The sequence below is a fragment of the Oncorhynchus tshawytscha genome, linkage group LG16, assembly GCF_018296145.1.
Source record: "Oncorhynchus tshawytscha isolate Ot180627B linkage group LG16, Otsh_v2.0, whole genome shotgun sequence".
Classification (NCBI taxonomy): Eukaryota; Metazoa; Chordata; class Actinopteri; order Salmoniformes; family Salmonidae; genus Oncorhynchus; species Oncorhynchus tshawytscha.
The window spans coordinates 58,219,363-58,247,089 of record NC_056444.1 but is presented as its reverse complement, the minus strand read 5'-3'; the positions used below and the strand labels follow the sequence as shown (position 1 = coordinate 58,247,089).

The 27,727-nt window shown below is 41.5% G+C and overlaps 3 protein-coding genes across 4 annotated transcripts; 2 read left to right on the top strand and 1 right to left on the bottom strand.

Annotated features, from left to right (window-relative positions):
- The first annotated feature begins 9,436 nt into the window (after window positions 1-9,436).
- Window positions 9,437-12,330, top strand: LOC112216006 (troponin C, skeletal muscle). The gene is made up of 6 exons (XM_024375559.2): window positions 9,437-9,579; window positions 10,327-10,378; window positions 10,477-10,620; window positions 10,852-10,966; window positions 11,062-11,198; window positions 11,825-12,330. Exons 1-6 carry the CDS (start codon window positions 9,577-9,579, stop codon window positions 11,854-11,856), a joined length of 483 nt encoding a protein of 160 aa, XP_024231327.1. The 5' UTR covers window positions 9,437-9,576; the 3' UTR covers window positions 11,857-12,330.
- Window positions 12,331-17,070: 4,740 nt separating this feature from the next.
- On the bottom strand, window positions 17,071-18,307 carry taf13 (TATA-box binding protein associated factor 13). Its single transcript, XM_024375560.2, has one exon. The coding sequence runs from the start codon at window positions 18,060-18,062 to the stop codon at window positions 17,688-17,690; it is 375 nt and encodes a 124-aa protein (XP_024231328.1). The 5' UTR covers window positions 18,063-18,307; the 3' UTR covers window positions 17,071-17,687.
- Window positions 18,308-18,399: 92 nt separating this feature from the next.
- slc35c2 (solute carrier family 35 member C2) lies at window positions 18,400-27,375 on the top strand. Of its 2 annotated transcripts, none has more exons than XM_024375558.2 (10): window positions 18,400-18,620; window positions 19,289-19,472; window positions 19,587-19,737; window positions 21,700-21,763; window positions 22,923-22,995; window positions 24,681-24,849; window positions 25,046-25,129; window positions 25,243-25,418; window positions 25,607-25,736; window positions 25,953-27,375. In XM_024375558.2, exons 2-10 carry the CDS (start codon window positions 19,362-19,364, stop codon window positions 26,096-26,098), a joined length of 1,104 nt encoding a protein of 367 aa, XP_024231326.1. In that variant the 5' UTR covers window positions 18,400-18,620; window positions 19,289-19,361; the 3' UTR covers window positions 26,099-27,375. The 2 variants fall into 2 exon arrangements, with proteins under 2 accessions (XP_024231326.1, XP_024231325.1); XM_024375557.2 differs by having other exon boundaries at window positions 18,400-18,832.
- Window positions 27,376-27,727: the final 352 nt, after the last annotated feature.

Genomic DNA, 27,727 nt, shown 5'->3' with positions numbered 1-27,727 from the left:
TTTGCAGCAGCATACAAGACATTTTTGGACTCACCGTGGTGTGCTGTGCTCACTTGAACAGGAAGGTGGCACAGCATTTTGTCATCAAAGTCTGTCATTCTCTGGTGTTATGGTGCTTTCAAAACAACTGGGAACTCTGGAAAAAAAACAAGGTCGCATCATGATGACATCATTGATCTTCAGGTCATGGCTCAAGAAAGGCCGGATTTACAATTCCGAGTTGGATTACAGTTCAAAATGTATTTTCCCACCCGGAGCTCGTTTATTCCCAACTTCCCAGTTGTCTTTAACTCACTGAAGTCAAGTTCTCAAGTCCGAGTTAACAGTTGTTTTGAGAGCAGCACAAATCATGCTTCATTGACAGCCCCAAGAATTAAAATAAATAAATAAATACAATTCTGCTAAAAATGTGGTCTCAAAACAGGTGGGCTCTGCCCCACCTGCCCTGAATGACGGGTTGCCACTGCCTCCAGGACACCTACAACACCTGGTGTCACAGGAAGGCCAAGAAGACCTCTGCCACCCGAGTCACGGCCTGTTTACCTCGCTCAGACGCGGGTAGTACAGGAGCATGGCTCAAATGAACAGACTGGTCAATAGCTTCTACCCCCAGACCATCAGGCTGCGGAAAAGCCACCACTAGTCATTACATTTATCATTGTCACAGTTGTAAATGTATATATATATTATAATTTTGTATTATTGTTTCATTCACACCTGCACTGTTGGAGATCGGAGCTTAAGTGTTTCACTGTACACCTGTGACCCTGTGCAAATGACTAAATAACAAATGAATTTCATCTAAGTATGTGTCAATGTGCTTTAAGGCATCTCAATGTGCAAGTGGATTTGTTTGTGGAAACTTTGGTAATGTATTTTGTATGAGTACCTTAGCTTATGACTGAATTTAGGACTGTATATTTAGCACTGTGTGTGCGTGTGTGGGGAGGGGTGGTTGTTGACTTTGATCGCTTGGTTAACAGACAGAGCTGGTAGCCCACATGCATGTGAGGGAGACGGTACAAATCCCTCCCGCCTCATGCCCAGCCCATTCCACATAGAACACTATCCTAATGTGTGTGTGTGTGTGTGTGTGCGCGTGCGTGCGTGCGTGTTAGATCTACTGTTAAGATTCTCAGTTGAACCCTTGCCATAATAAAATGTCATTGAGACTGCTACTCTTGTCCTTTAGTTAAACATGGGGGATAGGAGGGAACTTAAGGAGGAAAGGGGTAGGCGGTATGACTGAGGTGGAGTTTGTGAGGGATTGAAGTAAGCAGCAAGTGCTTCATGCCCAATCTGGATCATATTCAGACAAAGAGTAGCTAGATGCGGGGGTACTTATTGCATACTCATAAAGCTGTGTATCAACCATGTATCAGAAAGCCACTCTTCCCTGCAGTTCCATTAACCTGTCTGTTGTCTGTTGCAGCGGAGCCAGCCAACATACTGTAGAGAGAGTCCGTAGAGGGTGAAACAAAGAGGGAAAAAAGATCATTATATTTTAATGAGCAGATGTCTTGTTTTTCACTCATTCTGATTTTCCACAGATGTGATCGAATTTTAAAATGATTTTCTGATATTTTTTTCATTGTGGGAAATTGAGTGGAATTGTCGACTGAAGCTGGACTAATGGATACCTGGTTTGGATTTTGATGTTTAAGGCTCATATTATGTTGTTGTGGCCCACACACAAACACTTGTCTTTTTTCAATGACCTTTTTTGGATTGGCTTTTATGAGAGTGTTATTAGGTTGCATTTACCATATACCAAACATCATGCAGTATTATATGTACTGTACGCATTTCAATTCACGTTGTCGTTGTGTTCGATGTTGGTTAGGTTTTTCAAAGCCACCATGGTCACCAAATGTTACTGAGACAGTGGTGCTGGCTAGACAGAAGATGGTGACAAAGTGATTGAAAGTGACAAAGTGAGTAATTGATAGGTGGAATGCCTGCATATTTATATCCGTGTCACGGGGTAACTAGTCATGACTTTGGGAGGATCTTTACCATAGCGGCCAGAGGGGGTCAGTACAAGGAGTTGTTGAATCAGTATTGGGGCAGAGTGGTGGGACAAGGCTGTGATTGACTATCAACTCCCCCTGGAGGTGTTTTAAATCTCTGTCATATTGTTCCTGTTGAACCAATGGTTCAAGGAGCAAAGACAAAAAGAAATAGACCCATCTTCCTTCATGACTTCCTGGAAATAATCTATATTTTTTATAAATCACATGTAAAGACATTAAATAATGTTGTTTGATTTTGATTATCTATCATGGACCTTTTCGATGCTGTGCGTCCTGTTTATGGATAATTGGTTCTAGACCGAAATGCTAAATGAAAATAAGGTGCTAAAAATGGAACATTTGAGAATCAGGGGACGAGACCCGGCTTCCCTTGTAACCCACCACACAGAGTTAGGGGTTCAAGATCAACCAGAAAGAAAGCTGTTTAGTGCCCACACAGAGAATAGAATACCTAGGTGTCAATCTGGGTTCTCTCTCTTATCAGGCTACACTATCGGACCACCGCATCACATCGTTCCTGACAGTGCCTCTCCCTGTTCCACATGGGACACTCGGTGACGCTTAGAACGTGTCTCTTGAGTGCTGGGGTTGTGGCATCCGCCATCTCCACCACTGGGACTACTGAGAATGGGAGACTTCCAGCTTTGGGTATCTGACCAATGTCTGTGTACATGATGTCACGTCAATCATAAGATAATGGTAACCTCAATGTCCCTTGGTTCTCTGTCACTGGAAGAGCCCCTCGATATTTGTTTCTGGCACGCCCCTAGGGGTAGTATCAAGGTGGTGTCGGCAGACACCACTCACAGGGTGGGGCGCAGTTTACGAAGGAAGAGCAGTAAACGGATAGTGTTTCTTTCCTTGAAAAACGTTCTACCCTGCCTTCGAATTGTCACATCCTGGTCCGGACAAACAATACGACCGTGGTGGCATACATCGACCGCCAGTGTGAAGCAGAGTACACCTACTCTCACTACGCGTGGCTCATGTCCCAGGAGTACTGAATGAAGGAGCGGATTGGAGACTCGGATTGAAGTGGTGAACCAGATCTGGGAGAGATAAAAACATCATACCCCTTATGTTTTCCACATTTTGTTGTGTTACAAAGTGGGATTAAAACAGATTTAATTATCATTTTTTGCCAACGATCTACACAAAATACACCATAATGTCAAATTTGGCTTGTCACCTAAAATCCTCAAAAACCTTTACAGATGCACAATTGAGAGCATCCTGTCGAGCTGTATCACCGCCTGGTAGGCAACTACACCGCCCACAACCGCTAGGCTCTCCAGAGGGTGGTGCGGTCTGCACAACGCATCACCGGGGCAAATTACCTGCCCTCCAGGTCACCTACAGCACCCGATGTCACAGGAAGGCCAACAAAAAGAATCAAGGACAACAACCACCCGAGCCACTGCCTGTTCACCCCGCTATCATCCAGAAGGCGAGGTTAGTACATGTGCATCAAAACTGGGACCAAGAGACATCACTGCCCTATATACATAGACTTTAAATCACTAGCCACTTAAATAAATGGAACTCTAGTCACTTTAATAATGTTTACATATCTTGCATTACTCATCGTCACAACAGATTTCCTCCTCTTCGTCTGAAGAGGTGTAGTATGGATCGGACCAAGATGTGGCATGGTAAGTGTTCATGATGTTTAATTTTAAAGACAAACTGAACACTAAAATACAAAAACGTACCGTGAATAACCGAAACCAAAAACAGTACTGTGTGGTGAACAGACACAGATACAGAAACAATCACCCACAAAATACCCAAAGAACATGGCTGCCTAAATATGGTTCCCAATCAGAGACAACGATAAACACCTGCCTCTAATTGAGAACCAATCTAGGCAACCATAGACTTATATACACCTAGACTAGAAAACACCCCATAAACATACAAAATGTTTTGGAATATTTTTATTCTGTACAAGACTCCTTCTTTTCACTCTTTCATTTAGGTTATTATTGTGGAGTAACTACAATGCTGAACCATTCTCCGTTTTCTCCTATCACAGCCATTAAATTCTGTAAGTGTTTTAAAGTCACCATTGGCCTGTAAATTCTGTAAGTGTTTTAAAGCCACCATCCCTGAGCCGTTTCCTTCCAATCAGTCACCTGAGTAGGAAGGACACCTGTATCTTCGTAGTGACTGGGTGTATTGATACACCATCTAAAATGTAATTAATAACTTCCCCATGCTCAAAGGAATATTCAGTTGGTGCCCTTCTTTGCGAAGCATTGGAAAACCTCTGGTCTTTGTTATTGAATCTGTGCTTGAAATTCACTGCTCGCCAGATAATGAATTGTATGTGTGGGGTACAAAGATGGGGTAGTAATTAAAAAATCATGTTAAACAGTTAGTCCTTGCAACTTATTAGATGACTTGTTAACGGTGCAACATGAAGAAATCACTCCACCATTTCCTGGTTGCTTAAATTAGAATGATTTCAGTTTATGTGACAAAATAAGTCATGTGTAGAGAATCATTTTACCATCTAAACCACTGTGAAATATATTTTCAATCACCAAAAATATTGTATTTTCAGCTGGTGTACAAAAACGAAAGTAAAAGACGCAAAAACTAAAATTAAGAATGGGAAGCATAGAAATAGAGCACATAGAACATGTTTCACATTTCTATGTGAATTTGGTTGGTCAGCCAAAAAGTTAAATATTGCAGCTTTAAGATAATGTTTTGTCCTGAAGTGATTTAGGCTTGCCATAACAAAGGGGGTGAATACTTATCAAGCCATTATTCCACGTTGACATTATGAGGTTTTTAGTGTAGATCAGTGGCACAAAGTCTAAATGTAATCCATTTTAAATGCAGGCTGGAACACAACAAAATGTGGAAAAAGTCAAGTGGTCTGAATACTTTCTGAAGGCACTGTACATCTCATTCATATTCTCAAAGAACTGGGGTTACGAAAGTAACCTTAAGTTTCTCACCCTGGTTCAATAACTATGAATACCAAAAGGTATCTAGTGGATGGCCTGTCAAACGACCTGCCTCATTATGAACCTTTAATGACAATTAGCTTAATTTCCCTTTTATTTCAGGAAAAATACAGCAGCTGTGTGTTACATTTTTCTAATTTATCTAAATTGAAATGGCGATGGTGAGGAGTTTAATGACATAATGGCCACCACTGGAAAACCAGTCAATGACGAGGAATGTACTGAGCTAATGAAAAACGCCGACCTTAACAAAGACAACAGGATTGATTTGGATGGTAAGACACACATGTACTCATACACAAGCTCAATTTTCTCCAATGGAAATAACATTCACATTAATGTATGTGCTTATGAAACAGAAACTGGTAGATGACTAATGGTCAATAATAACATAAACTTTGACTAGTGATTGGTTTGGAATTAACGGGAAAATTTGGGCACACAGTCTGTGGGTAAATCATTTGACTGGAATCACATACTGACACACACACACACACAGACTATTGTTGACATATTATGTTGAAGATTTAATCATGTTATAGCACAAACCAGCAGGTGCACTATGGTAATGTGTGTCGGCAAGTTTATTTGTATTTATCATTATTAATGAACACAAGTCATGACTAAACTCAACTCCCACTGTTCTGGGTTTCTCTACTACTAATATTCAAAAGAGAATACAGTGTTGAGGTCTGGGATCACATAAGTACCACATCGAGACATAACATATCCAATCATAAACATGAAAATGCTTTTAAGACATTCATCCTCTGGTGACTGGACACATACAGGGTTATGGGGGAGTTACTATATATCATTGGGTTGTGGTTCCCAAGTGGTGCAGCGGTCGAAGGCACTGCATCTCAGTGCAAGAGGTGTAATTACAGTCCTTGGTTCAAATCCAGGCTGTATTACATCCAGCTGTGATTGGGAGTCCCATAGGATGGTGCACAATTGGCCCAGTGTCGTATGGGCTGGGTATGCTGGCATTGTAAATAAGAATGTGTTCTTAACTGACTTGCCTAGTTAAATAAAAGTTCAATTAAAAAAATATATTTAAAAAAAATGTATGATACAGTGGGTGCTTTGCTATTGCTGGGAAAGGGATAAGGCATTGGCTTAAGTGGGAGAGGATCAAATTAACAATTTTTTCTGTGTTCCAGAATTGCTGAAAATCAACAAGACCAACATTCCTTTGTGACCCTTTCCATTTGCCACTTCTGCTTGAAGAAAATAACAACTATGTTTCTAAATAAAAAATGAAATACACACCCTCTTGAGTCCTGTCAATTACAAACAGCAAAGAGTACCCAAAAACACTCCAGGAGAGTGAAAAGGGCGTTTGATAAAAGACAATACATGGAGGTTCTTCACCCTATCCTAGACACTGACCTTTTCAGTCATGTTGACTCTGTGGCTATACATATCTGCCCAACCCTTATAAGACGAAGGCTCTTCCCCTCCCTGCCACCGAACACTTCCCACCCAGCTGCCCCCTTACACCTGCTCCCTCAAGAAATGCTACACCCCTCCCACTGTGTCTCTCCCCTCGCCCTTCTTGCGTGACAACCCTTTGCAGAGTGCTTTCAAAATAAACCTACTTTCATCTTTAATGTATGTTTCCAACGCCTTGTCATGTTGTTAGAGTAGACTGGATCATTGTCTACAATTTATCTGTTGATCTGTGTGTCTGTCTTCAGAAACTATCTGTCACGTTCAGTTTTGGTTTTACCATGAAAATGTGCCTAAACAGGCCCTTTGCCAAACATAATGTGCCACCATCACTCTAATGACTGCCTCGGCTGGTTCACTAACTACTTCTCAGATAGAGTTCAGTGTGTTAAATCGGAGAGCCTTTTGTCCGGGCCTCTGGCAGTCTCTATGGGGGTGCCACAGGGTTCAATTCTCGGGCCGACTCTTTTCTCTGTCTATATCAATGATGTTGCTCTATACGCAGACGAAACCATTCTGTATACATCTGGCCCTTCTTTGGACACTGTGTTAATAAACCTACAAACAAGCTTCAATGCCAAACAACACTCCTCCAACTGCTCTTAAACGCTAGTAAAACTAAATGCATGCTCTTCAACAGATCGCTGCCCGCACCCGCCCGCCCGCCGAGCATCACTCCTCTGGACGGTTCTGACTTAGAATATGTGGACAACAATAAATACCTAGGTGTCTGGCTAGACTGTAAACTCTACTTCCAGACTCATATTAAGCATCTCCAATCCAAAATTAAATCTAGAATCGGCTTCCTATTTCGCAACAAAGCCTCCTTCACTCATGCTGCCAAACATACCCTTGTAAAACTGACTATCCTGCTGATCCTTGACTTCGGCGACATCATTTACAAATTAGCCTCCAACACTCTACTCAGCAAATTGCATGCAGTCTATCACAGTGCCATCCATTTTGTCACCAAAGCCCCATATACTACCGACCATTGCGACTTGTTTGCTCTTGTTGGCTGGTCCTCGATACATATTCGTCGCCAAACCCACTGGCTCCAGGTCATCTATAATTCTTTGCTCGGTAAAGCTCCGCCTTATCTCAGCTCACTGGTCACCATAGCAACACCCACCAATAGCACGCGCTCCAGCAGGTATATTTCACTGGTCATCCCCAAAGCCAACACCTCTTTGGCCACCTTTCCTTCCAGTTCTCTGCTGCCAGTGACTGGAAAGAATTGCAAAAATCACTAACTTCAAGCATCGGCTGTCAGAACAGCTTACCGATTGCTGCAGCTGTACACAGCCCATCTGTAAATAGCCCATCCAACCAACTACCTACCACATCCCCATATATATATATTTTTTTTTCTGCTCTTTTGCACACCAGTATTTCTACTTGCACATCCTCATCTGCACATCTATCACTCCAGTGTTAATTGCTAAATTGTAATTATTTCGCCACTATGGCCTATTTATTGCCTTACCTCCCTACTTCATTTGCACACACTGTATACAGATTTTTTTGTGTGTTATTGACTGTATGTTTATTTATCCCATGTGTAACTCTGTGTTGTTGTTTTGCTTTATCATGGCCAGGTCGCAGTTATAAATGAGAACTTGTTCTTAACTGGCCTACCTGGTTAAATAAAATAAAATAAATAAATAAAACATTCCACTTTGTGAAAGAGAAATAGGTGTACAATATGAGGTAAAGGAGCATGCAAAGTCAAAAAAAGAAAGGAGGACTAAAATAAAGACAGTAGGCACAGGAAACTTTCAAAGGCCTCTAACTGCATATATAATGCAACATGCGATAGCAATGATCTTCTCATCACTTGATGGATGTCATCCATGATAATCAAAAAAAGTGCTCTCAGCACTCAACAGCAACAAGAATGCTCTGACGCCGCTCTGTCTCCATGAAGAGGTCCTGAGGATGCAAATACCAGATCAGTACAGTAAGATGCCCTCCCCTAGGGCTCTGACAACGCTGCCAGATGCAACAGCTTATCTTGAAGGCGTCTGGAATAAAAACCTAGAGTTTTTAAATGTGAAGCTAGTAGCACCTAACCAAATCCTTCTAGTGGAAGATATCCTCCGCTCACTGAGTACATAGCCCTTAACCCCCCACCACTAACAACATGACATCCCCTTCTACCTCGAGTAACTGCTCATCATAATATTCCCATATCCCGGACCCTCCTCCTCCCTATCCAACCCCAGGAAACGCAGGAAACTTCCACCATACAAGGAGAGTCGTGTCTTGAGTGGATGGCCTGTTAATTGGATATGATACTGTGATTAAAGGCGGGCTCCCCGTACAACCAAACATCATCTGCTATTCAGGGATCAGCCAGCTTCCAGCTCTGCAAGCACTTTTCCACAGGGTTAGGGTTTCACACCCAGAATGAAACACCATCCCACAGCCACAATCCACTCTGGGCCCAACCTTCTTTATCAGCAATACAGAGGCCTACGTTTAGTTTACAGTATGAAAACTGTCAATCCCCATATTTGCTTGAACTCACAAGTGCATGCTTGAAGATCAACTACACGTTGATTTAGAAATGACGTTTCAGAATGGACTATTTTCAGATATTGCTTAAAAGGGCTGGCTTTGTTCCCTTCTGGAAATGTGTAAAAGAAGACGTAATGTTGTTACTTTGAGAGTGGGACCAGAGAGACCAGAATTTGTTTAGGTTGATGAGCAAAAACATTGTCTGACAGGGAATACCAAGACCTACTGTTACATGCAGGTACCTTAAACCTGCTGCACTTACAATCACAAGACAAATGTTGCCTTTCAATAGTGACATGTACCTGAAAACTTTCTTATAGCTACGTTTACCCCGTCAATTAAATGTTTGCAGCTTCAAGGCCATCACTGTCCACTCCAGATTTCGATTGGCTTTTGGGGGCCTCAGAACCCTGCAAGTTCAAGATTCTAAATCTGTAGTCCTGTGATCACCCGGGGGTGTGTCTTAAGTGACCCGTTTAAAGTGTGTCTGAACTCTCATTTGAGGTTTAATCTTTCTGTAGGGGTGCACACGGATTGACCACTCCTTTGGGATTTATTTCTGTGGGTATTTGGGGGAAAGCTCATTCGCAACCATGGTAAGACCAATCATTTGAACACACAATTACATGAATAAAAGCATAGTAAACAGCGAGTTTGTATAGGGTTACATTTACAAGTTACATTTGGATGGGCAATTAAGATGATTAATTAGCCTAATTTGGAAATAATTTCTTGGACCATCATTTTGACACTGTATTGTCTCTTGCAGTCATGTTTACTATTTCATAAAGTGTAAGGTATAAAACGATTAAAACAGCAGTCATTTCCTAAGACCATGATTATCAGGATCTCATCTTGATGAATACAAATCACCAACTTGTTTAATTAACCAAATAATATTGAGTGTTTATAGCAGTATTTCTGGAGCATGACTTTGGGGAAGTTATGCATGTTCCGCAGGCTAGATAGGCTATGGGTTTATGGGTGCTTATTGAGTAGATACCGAGTATCAGACTGTCACACAACCTAAAAGGTCCGGGAGCAAGGCTGTCCGGGTGCGGATTGTGTTAAGGCGTCAAATTCCTTCGGGAATGTATATCCGTATGGCCATATACAGGGGGGTAATGTGTTGAGCCTTAAATAGCATGGCACATGTGTCAGTATGCCTATAGGCTAAGGCTAACCCTTTTGTGGGGATACCTTTGTGAATGTCAATACGACAAAAATACACTCATCTGATAACATCACTGTTGCCCCACCAAAAAAATATAGATATAATTTACCATTTGAGAAATTGTCACCAATACTATGACCTGACAAATGTGGCGCTGTTTTTCCTCTAGACTGATGCACAACAGGAGGCCCGCTCATTCTTGAGCGAGGAGATGCTTAACGGTGAGTAAGTCCATCGCAAAACCATGTTGCCGTTAATTAATAACTGTCAGGTCTAATGAATACAATAATTAGTGTCCCGATACGTATCATCATTCCAGAATTCAAGGCTGCCTTCGACATGTTCGACACCGACGGTGGCGGCGATATCAGTACCAAGGAGTTGGGTCAGGTCATGAGGATGTTGGGCCAGAACCCGACAAGAGAGGAGTTGGATGAAATCATTGAGGAGGTCGATGAGGATGGTGAGCAACGGCTGAGTCTAAAATATACTATATATTAACCTACATTAATGTATGTAAGCTATATAGTTTAAATGACACGTGTGAAGTTTGGCGCGTAATTAGGCTACTTTTGGGTAACTTATGCCCATGTTATGCTTAGGTGACCTGAGCATGATACATACCTCTTCATATTGTTGTACTTACCTGTTATTTTCGAGCTTGATGCATAATCGATCGGAAACTTCACCTTAGGCAGCGGCACCATCGACTTCGAGGAGTTCTTGGTCATGATGGTGAGGCTCTTAAAGGAGGACCAGGCCGGAAAGTCTGAGGAAGAGTTGGCGGAATGTTTCCGTGTGTTCGACAAGTACGTCACCTGTTTTAGCGGTTACGTTTTACAGTTTACAGTCAGCGTTCATATGCCGACAGGTTGTTAAACTCCAATGTGTGTTGCTTACGCAGGAATGCCGACGGCTACATCGACAGAGAAGAGTTTGCCATCATCATCCGCAGCACAGGCGAGCAAATCTCAGAGGAGGAGATTGATGAGCTGCTGAAGGATGGAGACAAGAACGCTGATGGCATGCTGGACTTTGATGGTATGACAAAGCCACGATGCCTTTGATAATAATAATGGTGATGCTGATTGGACATATTGACCAGCATTTTCATTTTTATTTATTTTCTTTATTTCACCTTTATTTAATTAACCAGGTAGGCTAGTTGAGAACAAGTTCTCATTTACAACTGCGACCTGGCCAAGATAAAGCAAAGCAGTTCGACACATACAACAACACAGAGTTACACATGGAATAAACAAAACATACAGTCAATAACACAATAGAAAAAAAGTATATGTACAGTGTGTGCAAATGAGGTAAGATAAGGGATGTAAAGGCAATAAAATAGGCCATAGTGGCGTAATTACGATATAGCAATTAAACACTGGAGTGATAGATGTGCAGAAGATTAATGTGCAAGTAGAGATACTGGAGTGCAAAGGAGCAAAATAAATAAATAAATACAGTAAGGGGATGAGGTAGTTGGACGGGCTATTTACAGGTGGGCTATGTACAGATGCAATGATCTGTGAGCTGCTCTAACAGCTGGTGCTTGAAGTTAGGTAATGTGTTAGATAATGAATGTTAGGCCTGTTATTGACCATGAATTACATCACCGTGATTTAAATTATAATTTTCACAATGGATTTGTCACTCTTTTTCAGAATTCCTCAAGATGATGGAAAATGTGCAGTAAAAGCGAGACTCAAGGACATTCCTCCTTCCTTTGACCCCCTGCTGACCTATCCTGATCCTCTTTTGACCCACTGCAATTCTCCCTCACACTTCGCCCCTTACTGGTCCATCCTATGTTCGTCCACCTCGATTAAACTAAACCTCTTCAACAGACAGGCACCTGGTGGGGGTAACCAGGGCTTTTGAGCCCTTCTTGCGTGTGATTATGATGCCCCATTGACGCCAAGCTGCTGCCGTTCCCCCAAATCTGGAGGGAAAAGCCAGGATGTGAAATTCACTGCAACATCACAGAATGGGTCAGTGGATCACTTACCACCTCAACACCCTCAAGCTGGGAGTTCAGTCTAGATGTAGTCTAGATGGGCAGCTTGTGATAGCTGCTTAGACCAAGGCCAACTGTTGCCACTTCACTGTAATAATAAACTATTGTTTGAACCAAGATAATAAATAAATAAACACAGTTGGTCTGACATAATTATTGTCTGTGCGCTATTTTCTTGAGGAATATCAATAAAAAAAAAATATTTTATATATATATATATATATATATTTTTTTTTCTTTGACCCACACAGCCATAAGGCATAACAGATTAGACAGCAGTGAAGCTAGATCAGGCATATTTACTTATGGCAAAACACAAATTAAAAAAGTTATATTATGAAATTATATGCCACCTGGAACCTCCTGCCAAGTTTAAATTCTTCATCATTATACAAACTGAACTTCAGGTAATCATATTAATCCCTATGAAAATAGATTACTGATACAGTGGGTTAAGGAACAAAGGACAAACATCAACATTTTCTCTATGTCAAATTCATCATTTCCAGCACAATCCCAACATCGACACGTGAAAATGACCAGTTTCAATGTAAAGATAAAGATACAGTAAGTTTCCAATGACATCATCGGCCAATTAGTAGGCAATGCCTACTCAAAATTGGTTAAAAGCACACCGATAATGTCATTGTAAACACATACACTGCCTTCAGAAAGTTCACATCCCTTGACTTTTTCCACGTGTTGTTGTGTTACAACCTGAATTTAAAAATGGACTAAATGTAGATTTTTTTTTGTCACTGCCTACACACAGTACCCTATAATGTCAATGTGGAATTATGTTTTTAGAAATGTTTACAAATGAATTAAAAAACGAAAAGCTTGAGTCAATAAGTATTCAACCCCTTTGTTAAGGCAAGCCTAAATAAGTTCAGGAGAAAAATGTGCTTAACAAGTCACATAAGTTGCATGGACTCACTCTGTGTGTAATAATAGTGTTTAACATGATTTTTGAATGACTACATTTCTGTACCTCACACACACAATTATCTGTTTAGTAGTACATTTCAAACACATATTTGACCAACAGTTGAAGTTGGAAGTTTACATACACTTAGGTTGGAGTTATTAAAACTCATTTTTCAACCACTCCACAAATTTCTTGTGAACAAACTATAGTTTTGGCAAGTCGGTTAGGACATCTGCTTTGTGCATGACACACGTAATTTTTCCAACAATTATTTACAGACAGATTATTTCACTTATAAGTCAATGTATCACAATTCCAGTGGGTCAGAAGTTTACATACACTAAGTGTATGGAAAATTACAGAAAATGATGTCATGGCTTCAGAAGATTCTGATAGGCTAATTGACATCATTTGAGTCAATTGGAGGTGTACCTGTGGATGTATTCAAACTCAGTGCCTCTTTGCTTGACATCATGGGAAAATCAAAAGAAATCAGCCAAGACCTCAGAAAAAATTGTAAACCTCCACAAGTCTGGTTGATACTTACCTACAGTGCCTTGCGAAAGTATTCGGCCCCCTTGAACTTTGCGACCTTTTGCCACATTTCAGGCTTCAAACATAAAGATGTAAAACTGTATTTTTTTGTGAAGAATCAACAACAAGTGGGACACAATCATGAAGTGGAACGACATTTATTGGATATTTCAAACTTTTTTAACAAATCAAAAACTGAAAAATTGGGCGTGCAAAATTATTCAGCCCCCTTAAGTTAATACTTTGTAGCGCCACCTTTTGCTGCGATTACAGCTGTAAGTCGCTTGGGGTATGTCTCAGTTTTGCACATCGAGAGACTGAAATTTTTCCCATTCCTCCTTGCAAAACAGCTCGAGCTCAGTGAGGTTGGATGGAGAGCATTTGTGAACAGCAGTTTTCAGTTCTTTCCACAGATTCTCGATTGGATTCAGGTCTGGACTTTGACTTGGCCATTCTAACACCTGGATATGTTTATTTTTGAACCATTCCATTGTAGATTTTGCTTTATGTTTTGGATCATTGTCTTGTTGGAAGACAAATCTCCGTCCCAGTCTCAGGTCTTTTGCAGACTCCATCAGGTTTTCTTCCAGAATGGTCCTGTATTTGGCTCCATCCATCTTCCCATCAATTTGAACCATCTTCCCTGTCCCTGCTGAAGAAAAACAGGCCCAAACCATGAGGCTGCCACCACAATGTTTGACAGTGGGGATGTTGTGTTCAGGGTGATGAGCTGTGTTGCTTTTACGCCAAACATAACGTTTTGCATTGTTGCCAAAAAGTTCAATTTTGGTTTCATCTGACCAGAGCACCTTCTTCCACATGTTTGGTGTGTCTCCCAGGTGGCTTGTGGCAAACTTTAAACAACACTTTTTATGGATATCTTTAAGAAATGGCTTTCTTCTTGCCACTCTTCCATAAAGGCCATATTTGTGCAATATACAACTGATTGTTGTCCTATGGACAGAGTCTCCCACCTCAGCTGTAGATCTCTGCAGTTCATCCAGAGTGATCATGGGCCTCTTGGCTGCATCTCTGATCAGTCTTCTCCTTGTATGAGCTGAAAGTTTAGAGGGACGGCCAGGTCTTGGTAGATTTGCAGTGGTCTGATACTCCTTCCATTTCAATATTATCGCTTGCACAGTGCTCCTTGGGATGTTTAAAGCTTGGGAAATATTTTTGTATCCAAATCCGGCTTTAAACTTCTTCACAACAGTATCTCGGACCTGCCTGGGGTGTTCCTTGTTCTTCATGATGCTCTCTGCACTTTTAACGGACCTCTGAGACTATCACAGTGCAGGTGCATTTATACGGAGACTTGATTACACACAGGTGGATTGTATTTATCATCATTAGTCATTTAGGTCAACATTGGATCATTCAGAGATCCTCACTGAACATCTGGAGAGAGTTTGCTGCACTGAAAGTAAAGGGGCTGAATAATTTTGCACGCCCAATTTTTCAGTTTTTGATTTGTTAAAAAAGTTTGAAATATCCAATAAATGTCGTTCCACTTCATGATTGTGTCCCACTTGTTGTTGATTCTTCACAAAAAAAATACAGTTTTATATCTTTATGTTTGAAGCCTGAAATGTGGCAAAAGGTCACAAAGTTCAAGGGGGCCGAATACTTTCGCAAGGCACTGTATGTATGCTGTTCCATAGGTAAACAATAGTACGCAAGTATAAACACCATGGGACCACGCAGCCGTCATACCGCTCAGGAAGGAGACGCATTCTGTCTCCTAGAGATGAACGTACTTTGGTGCGAAAAGTGCAAATCAATCCCAGAACAACAGCAAAGGACCTTGTGAAGATGCTGGAGGAAACAGGTACAAAATCATCTATATCCACAGTAAAATGAGTCCTATATCGACATCACCTTAAAGGCCGCTCAGCAAGGAAGAAGCCAGCATAAAAAAAAGCCTGACTATGGTTTGCAACTGCACATGGGGACAAAGATCCTACTTTTTGTAGAAGGGTCCTCTGGTCTGATGAAACAAAAATAGAACTGTTTGGCCATAATGACCATCGTTATGTTTGGAGGAAAAAGGGGAGGCTTGTTAGCCGAAGAACACCATCCCAACCGTGAAGCACGGGGGTGGCAGCATCATGTTGTGGGGTGCTTTGCTGCAGGAGGGACTGGTGCACTTCACAAAATAGATGGCATCATGAGAACGGACAATTATGTGGATATATTGAATCAACATCTCAAGACATCAGTCAGGAAGTTAAAGCTTGGTTGCAAATAGGTCTTCCAAATGGACAATGACCCCAAGAATACTTCCAAAGTTGAAGCAAAATGGCTTAAGGACAACAAAGTCAAGGTATTGGAGTGGCCATCACAAAGCCCTGACCTCAACCCTATAGGAAATATGTGAGCTGAACTGAAAAAGTGTGTGCGAGCAAGGAGGCCATCAAACATGACTCAGTTACACCAGCTGTCAGGAAGAATGGTCCAAAATTCACCCAAATTATCGTGGGAAGCTTGTGGAAGGCTACCCAAAACATTTGAGCCAAGTTAAACAATTTAAAGGCAATGCTACCAAATACTAATTGAGTGTATGTAAACTTCTGACCCACTGGGAATGTGATGAAAGCGGAAATAAATCACTCTCTACTATTACTCTGACATTTCACGTTATTAAAATAAAGTGGTGATCCTAACTGACCTAAGACGGGGAATTTTTACAAGGATTAAATGTCAGGAATTGTGAAACTGAGTTTAAATGTCTTTGCCTGAAATGTAAACTTCTGACTTCAACTGTACGTGGAATAAGTCAATGAGTATGAATATTTACTTTCCTCTTTTTTAACACAAAACATTGTAACGCAGTTGGTGCTGGAGATGAATATGACGTTGGAAAATGTTGAAATGTACCTTTAAGGCTCGCACACATCACACCTAATTTAGATCCAGCGTTCATCTGCCGATCGTTCAGCGCGCTGTGTTTTAAGGACCACCCACTGTAGATGTCTGACTGCCAACATTTCACTTGTAAATTCATTGCACACTCAGTTCGCAAATTAGGTTCAGATGTGCTAAGTACTCTCGGCTAGCAAACCCTATGTGTCTGTCGCCTAGGTGTCCGAGCCCTTAGTCCTGCGGAAATAATTAAAGTAAAATTCAGAGGGTTTTATTCCATGCACATTAAGGTCCATCTACTGAAGTTGTGCGTTCATTTGCACAAATTAAACAAAACATTTTATTCAAGTTTTGAAACTATATCCATTGTCTCAAGGTGTAGAAATCAAATCAAATTGTATTGGTCACATATATTTGTTTAGTAGATGTTATTGAAAGTGTAGCGAAAGTGAAACATTTCAGGAAAGATAACCCATCCATGGATTAATATAGAAAGTCTAATTTGAACTCCCCTCTGGGCCCATGTCCAGAGGGGTAAAGGATGTCACAGTAAAGGATGGATGAAAGTGTCAAGGATTGGGAGTTACTTTATTCATAAATGTCCATTCCACCATTGTGTCACTATCCTTACTGATAAACAGGACAACAATTCTCACCTAAGAGACATTTCCTCACGGGACCTAATGATTGATACTGCAATGTGATGTCCTTCTGTGGATACAGTACAGTATACGATAAATACAACTACTTTCTAGTATTATATGTGTGTATGTTAATGGGGCAGCAGGTAGCCTTGTGGATAGAGCATTGGGCCAGTAACTTAAAGGTTGGTTACTTGATCGAATCCAAGCTGACAAGGTAAAAATCTGTCGTTCTGCCCCTAGTCCTAGGCCGTCATTGTAAATAAGAATTTGTTATTAACTGACTTGCCTAGTTAAATAAAAATAGAAAGATGTCTGTAGAAGGCATAAGCATTTCACATGAGCACAAACATATCTGTAGTCACAAGTTGGTGGTCAATGAACACTATCTCTATGTTCACATCTGCAACAACTTTAAATCCTTACAAAAAACATGTCCAATGATCAAAGCAGAATAAACAGCTTGGACAATGTGAAAGAGAAGTTTAAAAAAGGGAAAGAAGGCGTGTATTTGCAGTGAAGGCCAAATCCCTCTATCAAAGGCTCTAAGAGCCATAGTTCGCTTCATCAAAGGCCTTGCGGGCTCTCTTCAGCTCCTCGTTCATCGTCAAGAGGTCTTTCACTCGGGCAAACTTCCTTGGATCTTTCCGGATAAGGAAAACAATGTCCTCCACCTGGACACGGCCCTGGCGTCCGATGGACATGGCTTTGTGTGTCATCTCCGTGACGAACTCGATCACAAGGTCCTCCAGGATGTCCACCGACTCGGTGTAGGGATTCTGGTCATCTCCAAATCCATACATCATACACCGAAGTTCTTTAGAGAACAGCCTTTTCCTTTTGCCGTGGTTCCCATCGGCTCCACCCGCCCCGTCATCCAAATCCTCGTCAAAACCAGCTTCGTCTTCCTCCTCCGCCATCCTCACAGACCCAAATGTGTACTAGAGCTAGCAATTGTAGCTAACGCTAGCTGGCTATGGGATTATCCAGCTAGTTACAAAGCCCAGTGTGTCCAACGATATTTCGCAAATCGTGCAGATTAGTTGCAATTGGAGCCCTGACCGGTTATTTTTTTGTTGCGTTGTGGCGGCTTTTTGACTTTATATCAATTACAAAAACAAGAGGGTCACGACAACAACTCCTCAACCAAATGGTCCATTTCTTCTTCACTGTAGTTGCCGGAAGTAGCTACAGCAACAGGCTGCGTTGTTTTGCTTGGAAAAACAAAACTACTGCCACCTAGCTGCAGTGCTGGAGTCGGGCGCACTTGATTCAGGTCAGCCATCGGACCGGGTAGGCAGAGTGATCCATTGCATTGGACCAAGGTCTACATTTCACCAAGCACCGACGCGCGTCGGGGAAGCAAAATCAAGTGCATCGCTTGTCTGGCTGTGCTCAGTCCACGTAGAGCCTGCGGGTTGTACTGATGAATCGATGACATGGCCCGTGTGTAGAGTGGACTAACTGGCAACAACAAAGTAACGTTACTGTAATTTGGAAAGTAAAACCATGTTCAATTACTCTGTGCAGTCATGTGTTTATATGCATCGCTTGATAGCTAAGCTAGCTAGCCAACGTTACGGTATTTAGACGCAGCTTTGTATAGCAGTTAACAGGACCGGTCACACTTTGCTTAGCTAACGTGAGTTAGCTGGCTAGTTTACCTGCTTTCGCCGCTGTTCGTCAGCAGGTGAGTTCAGCCAGACAGTAGCTAGAGTTTTAAAATTTCATAAGATATCTGGTTCAGCTAACAACTTATCCACTGTCTACCTCAGTGGCTTGCCCGTTCATATTTTGTGCTTTGTTAGCCATGCCATATGGCTCAGGTTTATGTTTTCCAGTGCCTTCATCAGCAGCAACAATGCATCTATTTAGCTTGGCAACATAGGCTTATCTGAGATTATAGCTACAATGTTAATTATGAAAAAAATCTGCATGTTCATGTACAGTATCCCCACAACACGCTGCGTCAGTGCTAACATACAGCTGGGAGTATGCTCATTACTCACTAATAAGACTGGTCAAACAGATTCCTCAACGCAGTCACATGCTCAGCCAGCAGCAAATTATATCAGTTATTTTGTCTTTGATTATATTGTCAACTTATCCCATCTTTCTCGCTCTTCCCTCTTTTCTCCCTTCCCAGCTTTCAGCACATTGTTCCTGTTTGAAGACGGTGCCTCTGCAGTAGTTCCTGTGGGGAAGGGTGAAGCAGCACCATGGCTTGCCCTGTCCAGTTCCTATGCCGGGCTGTCCGCACTGTGGGCCTGGTCCTCGTTTACTATGTCTTCTCCATCGGCATCACCTTTTATAACAAGTGGCTGATGAAGGTCAGTCTGAGGCTGGCTCACACTCCTCATGCGACGTAACATTGTGTACTTGGTATGTTTGCTTTGCATGCAGTGCCATGTAGTTTAACTCACCCCTTTCCCTCTTTCTCTCAGGGCTTCCACTACCCACTGTTTATGACGCTGCTCCACCTCACCATAATATTCTGTCTCTCTACCCTGACCCGCTCGGCCATGCAATGCTGGACAGGGAAGCCTCGGGTCATGTTGAACTGGACAGACTACCTCACAAAGGTTGCCCCAGTCGGTGAGTGCATATATTAGAGGAATGTATGCCAAACAGTTTGAGTTGTATGTGACACGATATAATCAACATGGACTTCAGTCTGCATAATAAAAGGCATAGTCCGTCTGTGTGATAAGATACCACTTTCTACTTTTCTCTCTACTAATCTTGGCTGGAACTACTTAAATACATCTTAAAGGGGCAATCTGCAGTTGAAACTGTAACAGTGGTCACACCCTCCACCTATTTGGTAAATAGCTGAGGGATGGGGTTGGAGAAATGTATCCACTCTCAAATTCATAGACAGAGCTATGGATGGAAGGACTGATCATCCATGAGATCAGAATTATAGTTTTAACCATGTTTTCAGCCTATGCAGTGTTTGTTTACATTTGAGTCATTTTGCAGATGCTCTTCTCCAGAGGGACTTACAGTTAGTGCATTCATCTTAAGACAGCTAGGTGGGACAACCACATAGCACAGGCATAGAAAGTAAGTCAAGTAGTACAAGTGCTGGTTCAGTTCTTTTTTCTTCATTTTTGTGTGTGGGGGTGGGTCGAGGTGAGGAGGAGGATTATTTAAGATACTGTTTGAAGAGGTAGGGTTTCAGATGTTTTTGGAAGATGGGCAGGGACTCTGCTGTCTTAGCTTCAGGGGGAAGCTGGTTCCACCATTGGGTGCCAGGACAGAGAAGAGCTTGGACTGGGCTGAGCGGGAGTAATTGTAAACAAAAACTGTATAGCCTGAAAACCTGGTTAAAACTATAATTTTGATATCATGGATGGTCAGCTGCCATCCCGTAGGGGTGGGAGGGCCAAGAGACCTGAGGTGGTAGAACGGAGTGCTCGGGTTCAAGTGTAGGGTTTGAGCCTAAAGGTAGGGAGGGGCAGTTCCTCTTGCTGTTCCATAGGTAAGCACCATGGCCTTGTAGTGGATACAAACAAAGGTGTAAAACAACCATAAACTGTATTTGGGGTTTTGAGGGGTATACTACAAAGCAGGATCAATGAGTTAGCCATCTAACTTGCCTAAATATAGATACGCTGAAAATGTGCATGGTCCCTAATTGACTCGACAACCAAAACGCATATCTAAGTTTAGATTTCATAATGAACCAGAAAATCAAGTTATTTCTGGTTGTTAATTAAAGTTGGCTGACTAACTAATTGATCCTGCTTTGTACATTGAAGAAACATGGAACAATTTAAAATATTTTATTGAGTTACAGTTCATATAAGGAAATCAGTCAATTGAAATAAACTAACTAGGCCCTAATCTATGGATTTCACATGACTGGGCAGGGGTGCAGCCATGGGTGGGCCTTGGAGGGCCAATCAGAATGAGTTTTTCCCCACAAAAGGGCTTTATTACAGACAAAAATACTCCTCAATTTCATCAGCTGTCCGGGTGGCTGGTTGCAGACGATCCCACAGGTGAAGAAGCCGAATGTGAAGGTCCTGGGCTGGTGTGGTGACACTTGGTCTGCGGTTGTGAGGCTGGTTGGACGTACTGCCAAATTCTCTAAAATGATGTTGGAGGCGGCTTATCGTAGAGAAAGTGTCACAAAACTGCACATTTTAGAGTGGTCTTTTATTGTCCCCAGCACAAGGTGCACCTGTGTAATGATCATGCTGTTTAATTAGCTTCTTGATATGCCACACCTGGCAGGTGGAAGAATTATCTTGGCAAAGGAGAAATGTACACTAACAGGGATGTAAACAAATTTGGGCTCTAAATAATATTTTGTGCATGTGGAACATTTCTGGGAATTGTTATTTCAGCTCATGTAACATGGGACCAACACTTTACATGTTGCATTTATATTGTTGTACAGTATATTACACCCCTCTGATGGGGTACAACAGTTGAACTAATCTCATAAGGCATTCACCTTCCTGTCAGTAAGAAAGAAATGCTTTGTTAGTAGGAATAAAACAGTGTGCTATGATATGATCAACAGTCCTAAAAAGCTGTCTCTTTCAGCCATTGCAACAGCGCTGGACATTGGACTCTCCAATTGGAGCTTCCTCTTCATCACCATCAGCTTGTAAGTGTGTGTGTGTGTTTGTTTACTACAGTGCCTTCAGAAACTATTCACACCCCTTTACTTTTTCTGCATTTTGTTTCAGCTTAAATCTAAAATGGAATACATTTAGATTTTTGTGTCATTGGAAGAGCAACAAAAATAGACATTGAATATCCCTTTGAGCATGGTGGGTCAATCCACACAGTCACTAAAAAGAAACAATGTCCTTCCTAACTCAGTTGCTGGAGAGGAAGGAAACCCCTCAGGGATTTCACCATGAGGCCAATAGTGACTTTAAAACAGAGTTGAACAACTTTGTAGTTACTCCACAATACTAACCTAATTGACAGTGTAAAGAAGTAATGCAAAGAAATGAACTATATGTCCTGAATACAAAGCATTATATTGGGGGCAAACACAACACAACACATTACTGAGTACATCTCTTCATATTTTCAAGCATGGTGGTGGCTACATCATGTTATGGGTATGCTTGTCATCGGCAAGAACTATGAAGTTGTTTAGGATAAAAAGAAACGGAATAGAGCTAAGCACAGGCAAAATCCTGGAGGAAAACCTGACTGTCTGCTTTCCACCAGACACTGGGAGACAAATTCACCTTTCAGCCAGACAATAACCTAAAACACATGACCAAATATACACTGGAGTTACTTACTAATATGACATTGAATGTTCCTGAGTGGACTAGTTACAGTTTTGACTTAAATCGACTTGAAAATGGCTGTTTAGCAATGATCAACAACCAACTTGACAGAGCTTGAAGAATTCTAAAAATAATAATATGCAAATAATGTACAATCCAGGTGTGCAAAGCTCCTAGAGACATACCCAGAAAAACTCACAGCTGTATTCGCTGCCAAAGGTGGTTCTAACATGTATTGACTCAGGGTTATGAATACTTATGTAAATTAGTATTCAACTAATTTTCAATACATTTTGAAAAATGTCTTAACATATTTTCTCTTTGTCATTATGTGTTATTGTGTGTAGATTGGTGAGCTGTTTTATTGAATACATTTTTGAATTTGGGCTGTAACACAACAAAATGTAGAATAAATCAAGGGTTATGAATACTTCCTGAAGGCACTGTATGTATCTACCTAACTTTGATCATCAATGTTCTGAATGGCATTAGAATGTCTTTGTATGTTTCCTCCAGGTACACAATGACCAAGTCTTCTGCAGTGCTCTTCATCCTCTTCTTCTCATTGGTTTTTAAACTAGAGCATCCGGTAAGTCAATTTCACTTGAGATGGGGTTGCTGTTTCTTCTTGGTCATTGTTTATCCAGTAGTATTTATGGGTGTTGCATGACAGAAAATTGCATTTAAAATTCAGTCTTTGTTCGTGTTTGTTCATGTTTGAAAGACAGTGTTCCTGTGTTCGCAGACACCACATTCACAGTAAACGCTGCATATGTCGGTTCAATCGGAAATGACTTTTAAATGGTGCTTTGTCAAAATCGGCGATCAAATCCTGGCTTTTATAATAAGATGTTGCTGAACTTTGAAGAAAATAAGTACAATGTTCTGTTTTTATGTTAAAAGTAGAACAGGTTTGAAATGCAAAATAAGGCTTCCTTCTTTTCACTCTGTCAATTAGATTAGTATTGTGGAGTAACTACAATGTTGTTGATCCATCCTCAGTTTTCTCCTGTCACAGCCATTAAATGTAACTGTTTTAAAGTCACCGTTGGCTTGGTTGAATCTGTTTGAAATTCATTGCTCGACTGAGGGACCTTACAATTATCTGTATGTGTGGGGTACAGAGATGAGGTAGTCATTCATGTTAAGCACTAGTGTTGCACACAGAGTGAGTCCATGCAACTTAATTGTGACTTGTTAAGCACATTTGTACTCCTGAATGTATTTAGGCTTGCCATAACAAAGCAGTTGAATTGTTATTGACTCAAGACATTTCAACCTTTCATTTTTCTTTAATTTGTAAAAATGTAGAAAAACATTATTGCACTTTTACATTATGGAGTATTGTGTGTAGGCCAGTGACAAAACATTTAACTTTAATCCATTTTAAATTCAGGCTGGAATACAACCAAATGTGGAAAAAGTCAAGGGGTGTGAATAGTTTCTCAAGGCACTGTATATGGTCATTTTTAGATATACAGGGTAAAGCATCAGTTTCCCTTATGGCTCAGCTCAGGTGCGTACATACATCATAGAAATATACATAATTTACACCACACACACGCTCAGACAGATCTGGCTCAAGAGTCCCAGCTCATGAGCTCCATCAGCAGCAATTTTTAATTTAGAATGGAAAATGAATGTGTTTATGCAACAAATGTTTGTGCTTTGTATCACATCGAACCACATCGGTTCATTCCTCGAATCCAACCGAATCGCACCGAATCGTTTTCAACTAAAACGTAGACTGTCGTTCCTGTATTGTATGGGAGCCCATGTATCAAACGTTAGATACGTATCGAATCGTCTTGAAAGGGAAAGATGCACATCCCTTACACTTAGGTGTACCGTAGCCGCTCACATGGTTAGGCCATTCTCATTGAAGGCTTTCTTACCACACCCCCTCACAAATTACACTCTGTGTAATATCTGGATCATTCATTACTACAAAGGCAAGACTTGCCTAATTGAAGTCTCTGCGGTTGCAATCTTCCCACCAAGACACTGACTTTCCAATGTTCTAACGAGCTATAGGATTCAGTGAATGGATTCACTTTTCATGCATAGGAGGAAGTACCATTCCCTTCAGGTGTATCTAACTGTATATGCACTTTGTGAAATGTATGTGTGTGTATTTATATATATTTATTTATGGTTGTGTACTCTGGTTCCATGCCCTTGATGTGTATGATGTGAGAAGATGAGGAAGTGCATAATGTATGCATGTGGACGAAAGGCTTCTGTTCTGACCCCCAAGTTACTCTGTTTTTACAGAACCCATACCTGATCGTGGTGGTCCTTCTGATAGCCAGCGGCCTGTTCATGTTCACCTTCAAGTCGACCCAGTTCAACCTGAAGGGCTTCATCATGGTACTGCTTGCATCGTTCATCGGTGGGATCCGGTGGACCCTCACGCAGGTCCTGATGCAGAAAGCAGAGCTGGGTCAGTAAACACCTAGTCTCAAATATCCCAACCGGGAAACAGTGGATGTCAGAACATGGTTAATGTGGGAGGCAACACTTCTGCCTAGGGAGACTAGTTACCAAGCGTCATTGTGTTATTGTTTGGACTTGTCCTTTTATTCCCTGATTAGGCATTCAGCCCAGTAACCCCACTCTTCCACATTCCACTCCCACAGGGCTCCAGAACCCAATAGACACCATGTACCATCTACAGCCGCTCATGTTCATGGGACTCTTCCCGCTCTTCCTCTTCAACGAAGGTTAGACTTTACTATGCTTCTCTCTAACCTGTTTGTGATAGTCCATGCCTGTCAGTCTGGGTATGAAATAAGTCCCTCTATCTGTGTGTCAGTACTTCTGATTCTGTCTGCAGGGCTGAGCCTAAGTACCTCAGAGAAGCTGTTCCGTGTGAATGAGCTCTCTCCCCTGCTCTACACTCTGGTCATGCTGAGTATAGGCGGATCACTGGCCTTTGGCCTGGGCTTCTCTGAGTTCCTGCTAGTCTCAAAGACCTCCAGTCTCACTTTATCCATAGCAGGGATCTTTAAGGTAAGGAGGATAACACAGTATATCACAAGTTACCCTCTCTGTATCCCTTCAGCTCCCTCACTTGAAGTTGCTTCCTTTTGCACCATCTCTCCCGCTGTCTCAAGCACTCCTTGTTTCACTTCCCCTACACTCTTTATTCAAAGTGTGTTTTTCATCTCCCCCTAACATACCCTCCCTGCCCCCACTAGGAGGCGTGTACTCTGCTGCTGGCAGCAGGCCTGATGGGGGACAGGATGAGTGGACTCAACTTGATGGGTTTCGCTGTCTGTGTTTCTGGCATCTCCCTGCATGTGGGGCTGAAGACCTACTATTCCAAAAGTAAGTTCATACCATTACTATATGTGGTATCCTACACTGTAAAATTAAAGCAAATTGTTATCAGTCTATCCCTGGTGTAGTCGGTATATTAGGTATGTTGTAATTGTTTGTTAATCAAGCCAGCGCTGCTGAAGGTACCGAGGCTAATGGAAAGGTATTTCACCAAGCTGTCCATCATATCCAGTAATTGGGTGTCCTTTTTCTAATGTACTCCAGGTAAAATTCACTCGTTGAGACAGCTGCCCGTTAAAAACAGCCAAGACCTGGAAGTACCACTATTATGTCATAAGGAAGACGAGGGGGAGGAGACAGCTGCTGCTGATGATGATGATGATGATAAAGAGCAGGAGATTCTACTCTGAATCAAACAAGATGGCTGACTGACTGTCTTGTTCCAGAGAGGCAAAGAGAAGGGATCACTGCCTCGACCTCCCTTTCCAACCAAAGTGCAGGAGTTGAGAAGGATATTCTGGAACACTTGGAGGACAAATGGAATTAAATAAAAAAGTGTATTTATTGCAACGTGTTTTGTCTTTTGGCCTTCTTCAGAGAGGCCACAGAGGAACAGAAAGGAAGGCTTCCAACCCTCCTCTACAGACAACATTCTCTTCAGCATTTGTCCAAAATCGCTGAGCATTACCGACAGTAACACGGACGGACACGCTAAACTTTACCAAATGCATTTACTGTTGCCTTTTCAGGGCCTTCAGTGATGTGAAAGAAAAGTGTTTACCTTATAATGTGAAATGACCAAACCATATGTGCCATTATAATGATAAATGTTTCTAGAAATGGGGGACCACTTGCCTAAACATCAGACTGTTACCATGGTTACTCCATGATTGTCAGTCTGACTGAAGTCACCCTAAAAAAATAAACAATATTCTCTATAAGCCAAAATGTTGAATAAAATTATATTTACACATACTTTACTGCTTGTACGTGCTGTTGGTCCTTCTGGCGGTAGGTGGAGATAGGGTATCCACAGCAAAGTGTTGTTTACCTGACTTTTTGCGGTGCCAGTAGGTTCTGTCGCTTGTATTTTCAATCTCTTGACTCATTGCACGTGCTGCACAATATGTAAACAATAGCTGTTTGCCATTCGGTGTGGTTTGGCTCGGCCATATTGGGCAAGTGTTCGTCACGTGCAAATTGCATCAGTATTGAAAATAAAAACAGGAAATACAAACTGATATACAGACCACTGTACTAAAAGCCGTGTTGATAATACTTCCCTATGGATATTTTGTATTCAATTACGTCCGACATAGGGACAAAATTTTCTGAAATGCTAACCCTCCATGTTAGAGACGAGTGTGTAAATATTTAATTTTTGTAATTTAGCAGACACTCTTATCCGTAGCGACTTACAGTTGAGAGCACACATTTGTCATTACCTTTTCATACTGTTCCCCTGTGGGAATTGAACCCTCAACCCTGTTGTTGCAAGTGCCATGCTCTACCAACTGAGCTACACATGACTCCACATTGTCAAATGCTAATTAAATTTGATTGTTGGAGCTAAAGCAATTTCTAAAGAATTAGGTTGTCATTTGTTTATATTGAATTGGGTAAGCACAGAGCTTTTGTTGCTGCTACTATGTACTGTATGTTCTGAAATAAAACATTTGCACAATTATTCAGAGCTGTATGCATAATTTCTTCACCGAGGTCTTTCAAATAGCTGTACTCTGTTATGTGGTCCTCACCTGCTGGCCGACCATATAATCAGATTTAACATGATGTGCACTGCCAGGCCTTCAGCTGCCTCTATTAGATTTTCTCATTTGGAATCTCATTTCATGAGGAGAGAGCTCCCTCTCATCAATCTGATTGAGTTGACTTAACTTATAAAACCTGTGGTCATGTGAGCACAATTCACTGGGAAGACAGAGATGGGACCTGTCACTGAGTTTGGAAATGTGGTAACACTGACAACGGGGACGGACTGGGATCAGAAATCGGCCCATGCATTTCTATAACAACGGCCC

Excerpts from the sequence above, each read along its gene's own strand:
- LOC112216006 (XM_024375559.2), top strand. Across the intron at positions 10,379-10,476 it reads GAGCGAGGAGATGCTTAACG|AATTCAAGGCTGCCTTCGAC; the intron begins GTGAGTAAGTCC and ends TCATCATTCCAG. Across the intron at positions 10,621-10,851 it reads TGAGGAGGTCGATGAGGATG|GCAGCGGCACCATCGACTTC; the intron begins GTGAGCAACGGC and ends ACTTCACCTTAG.
- taf13 (XM_024375560.2), bottom strand. The coding sequence starts at position 18,062 with ATGGCGGAGGAGGAAGACGAAGCTGGTTTTGACGAGGATTTGGATGAC.
- slc35c2 (XM_024375558.2), top strand. The coding sequence starts at position 19,362 with ATGGCTTGCCCTGTCCAGTTCCTATGCCGGGCTGTCCGCACTGTGGGC. Across the intron at positions 19,473-19,586 it reads ATAACAAGTGGCTGATGAAG|GGCTTCCACTACCCACTGTT; the intron begins GTCAGTCTGAGG and ends TCTTTCTCTCAG. Across the intron at positions 22,996-24,680 it reads TTTTTAAACTAGAGCATCCG|AACCCATACCTGATCGTGGT; the intron begins GTAAGTCAATTT and ends CTGTTTTTACAG.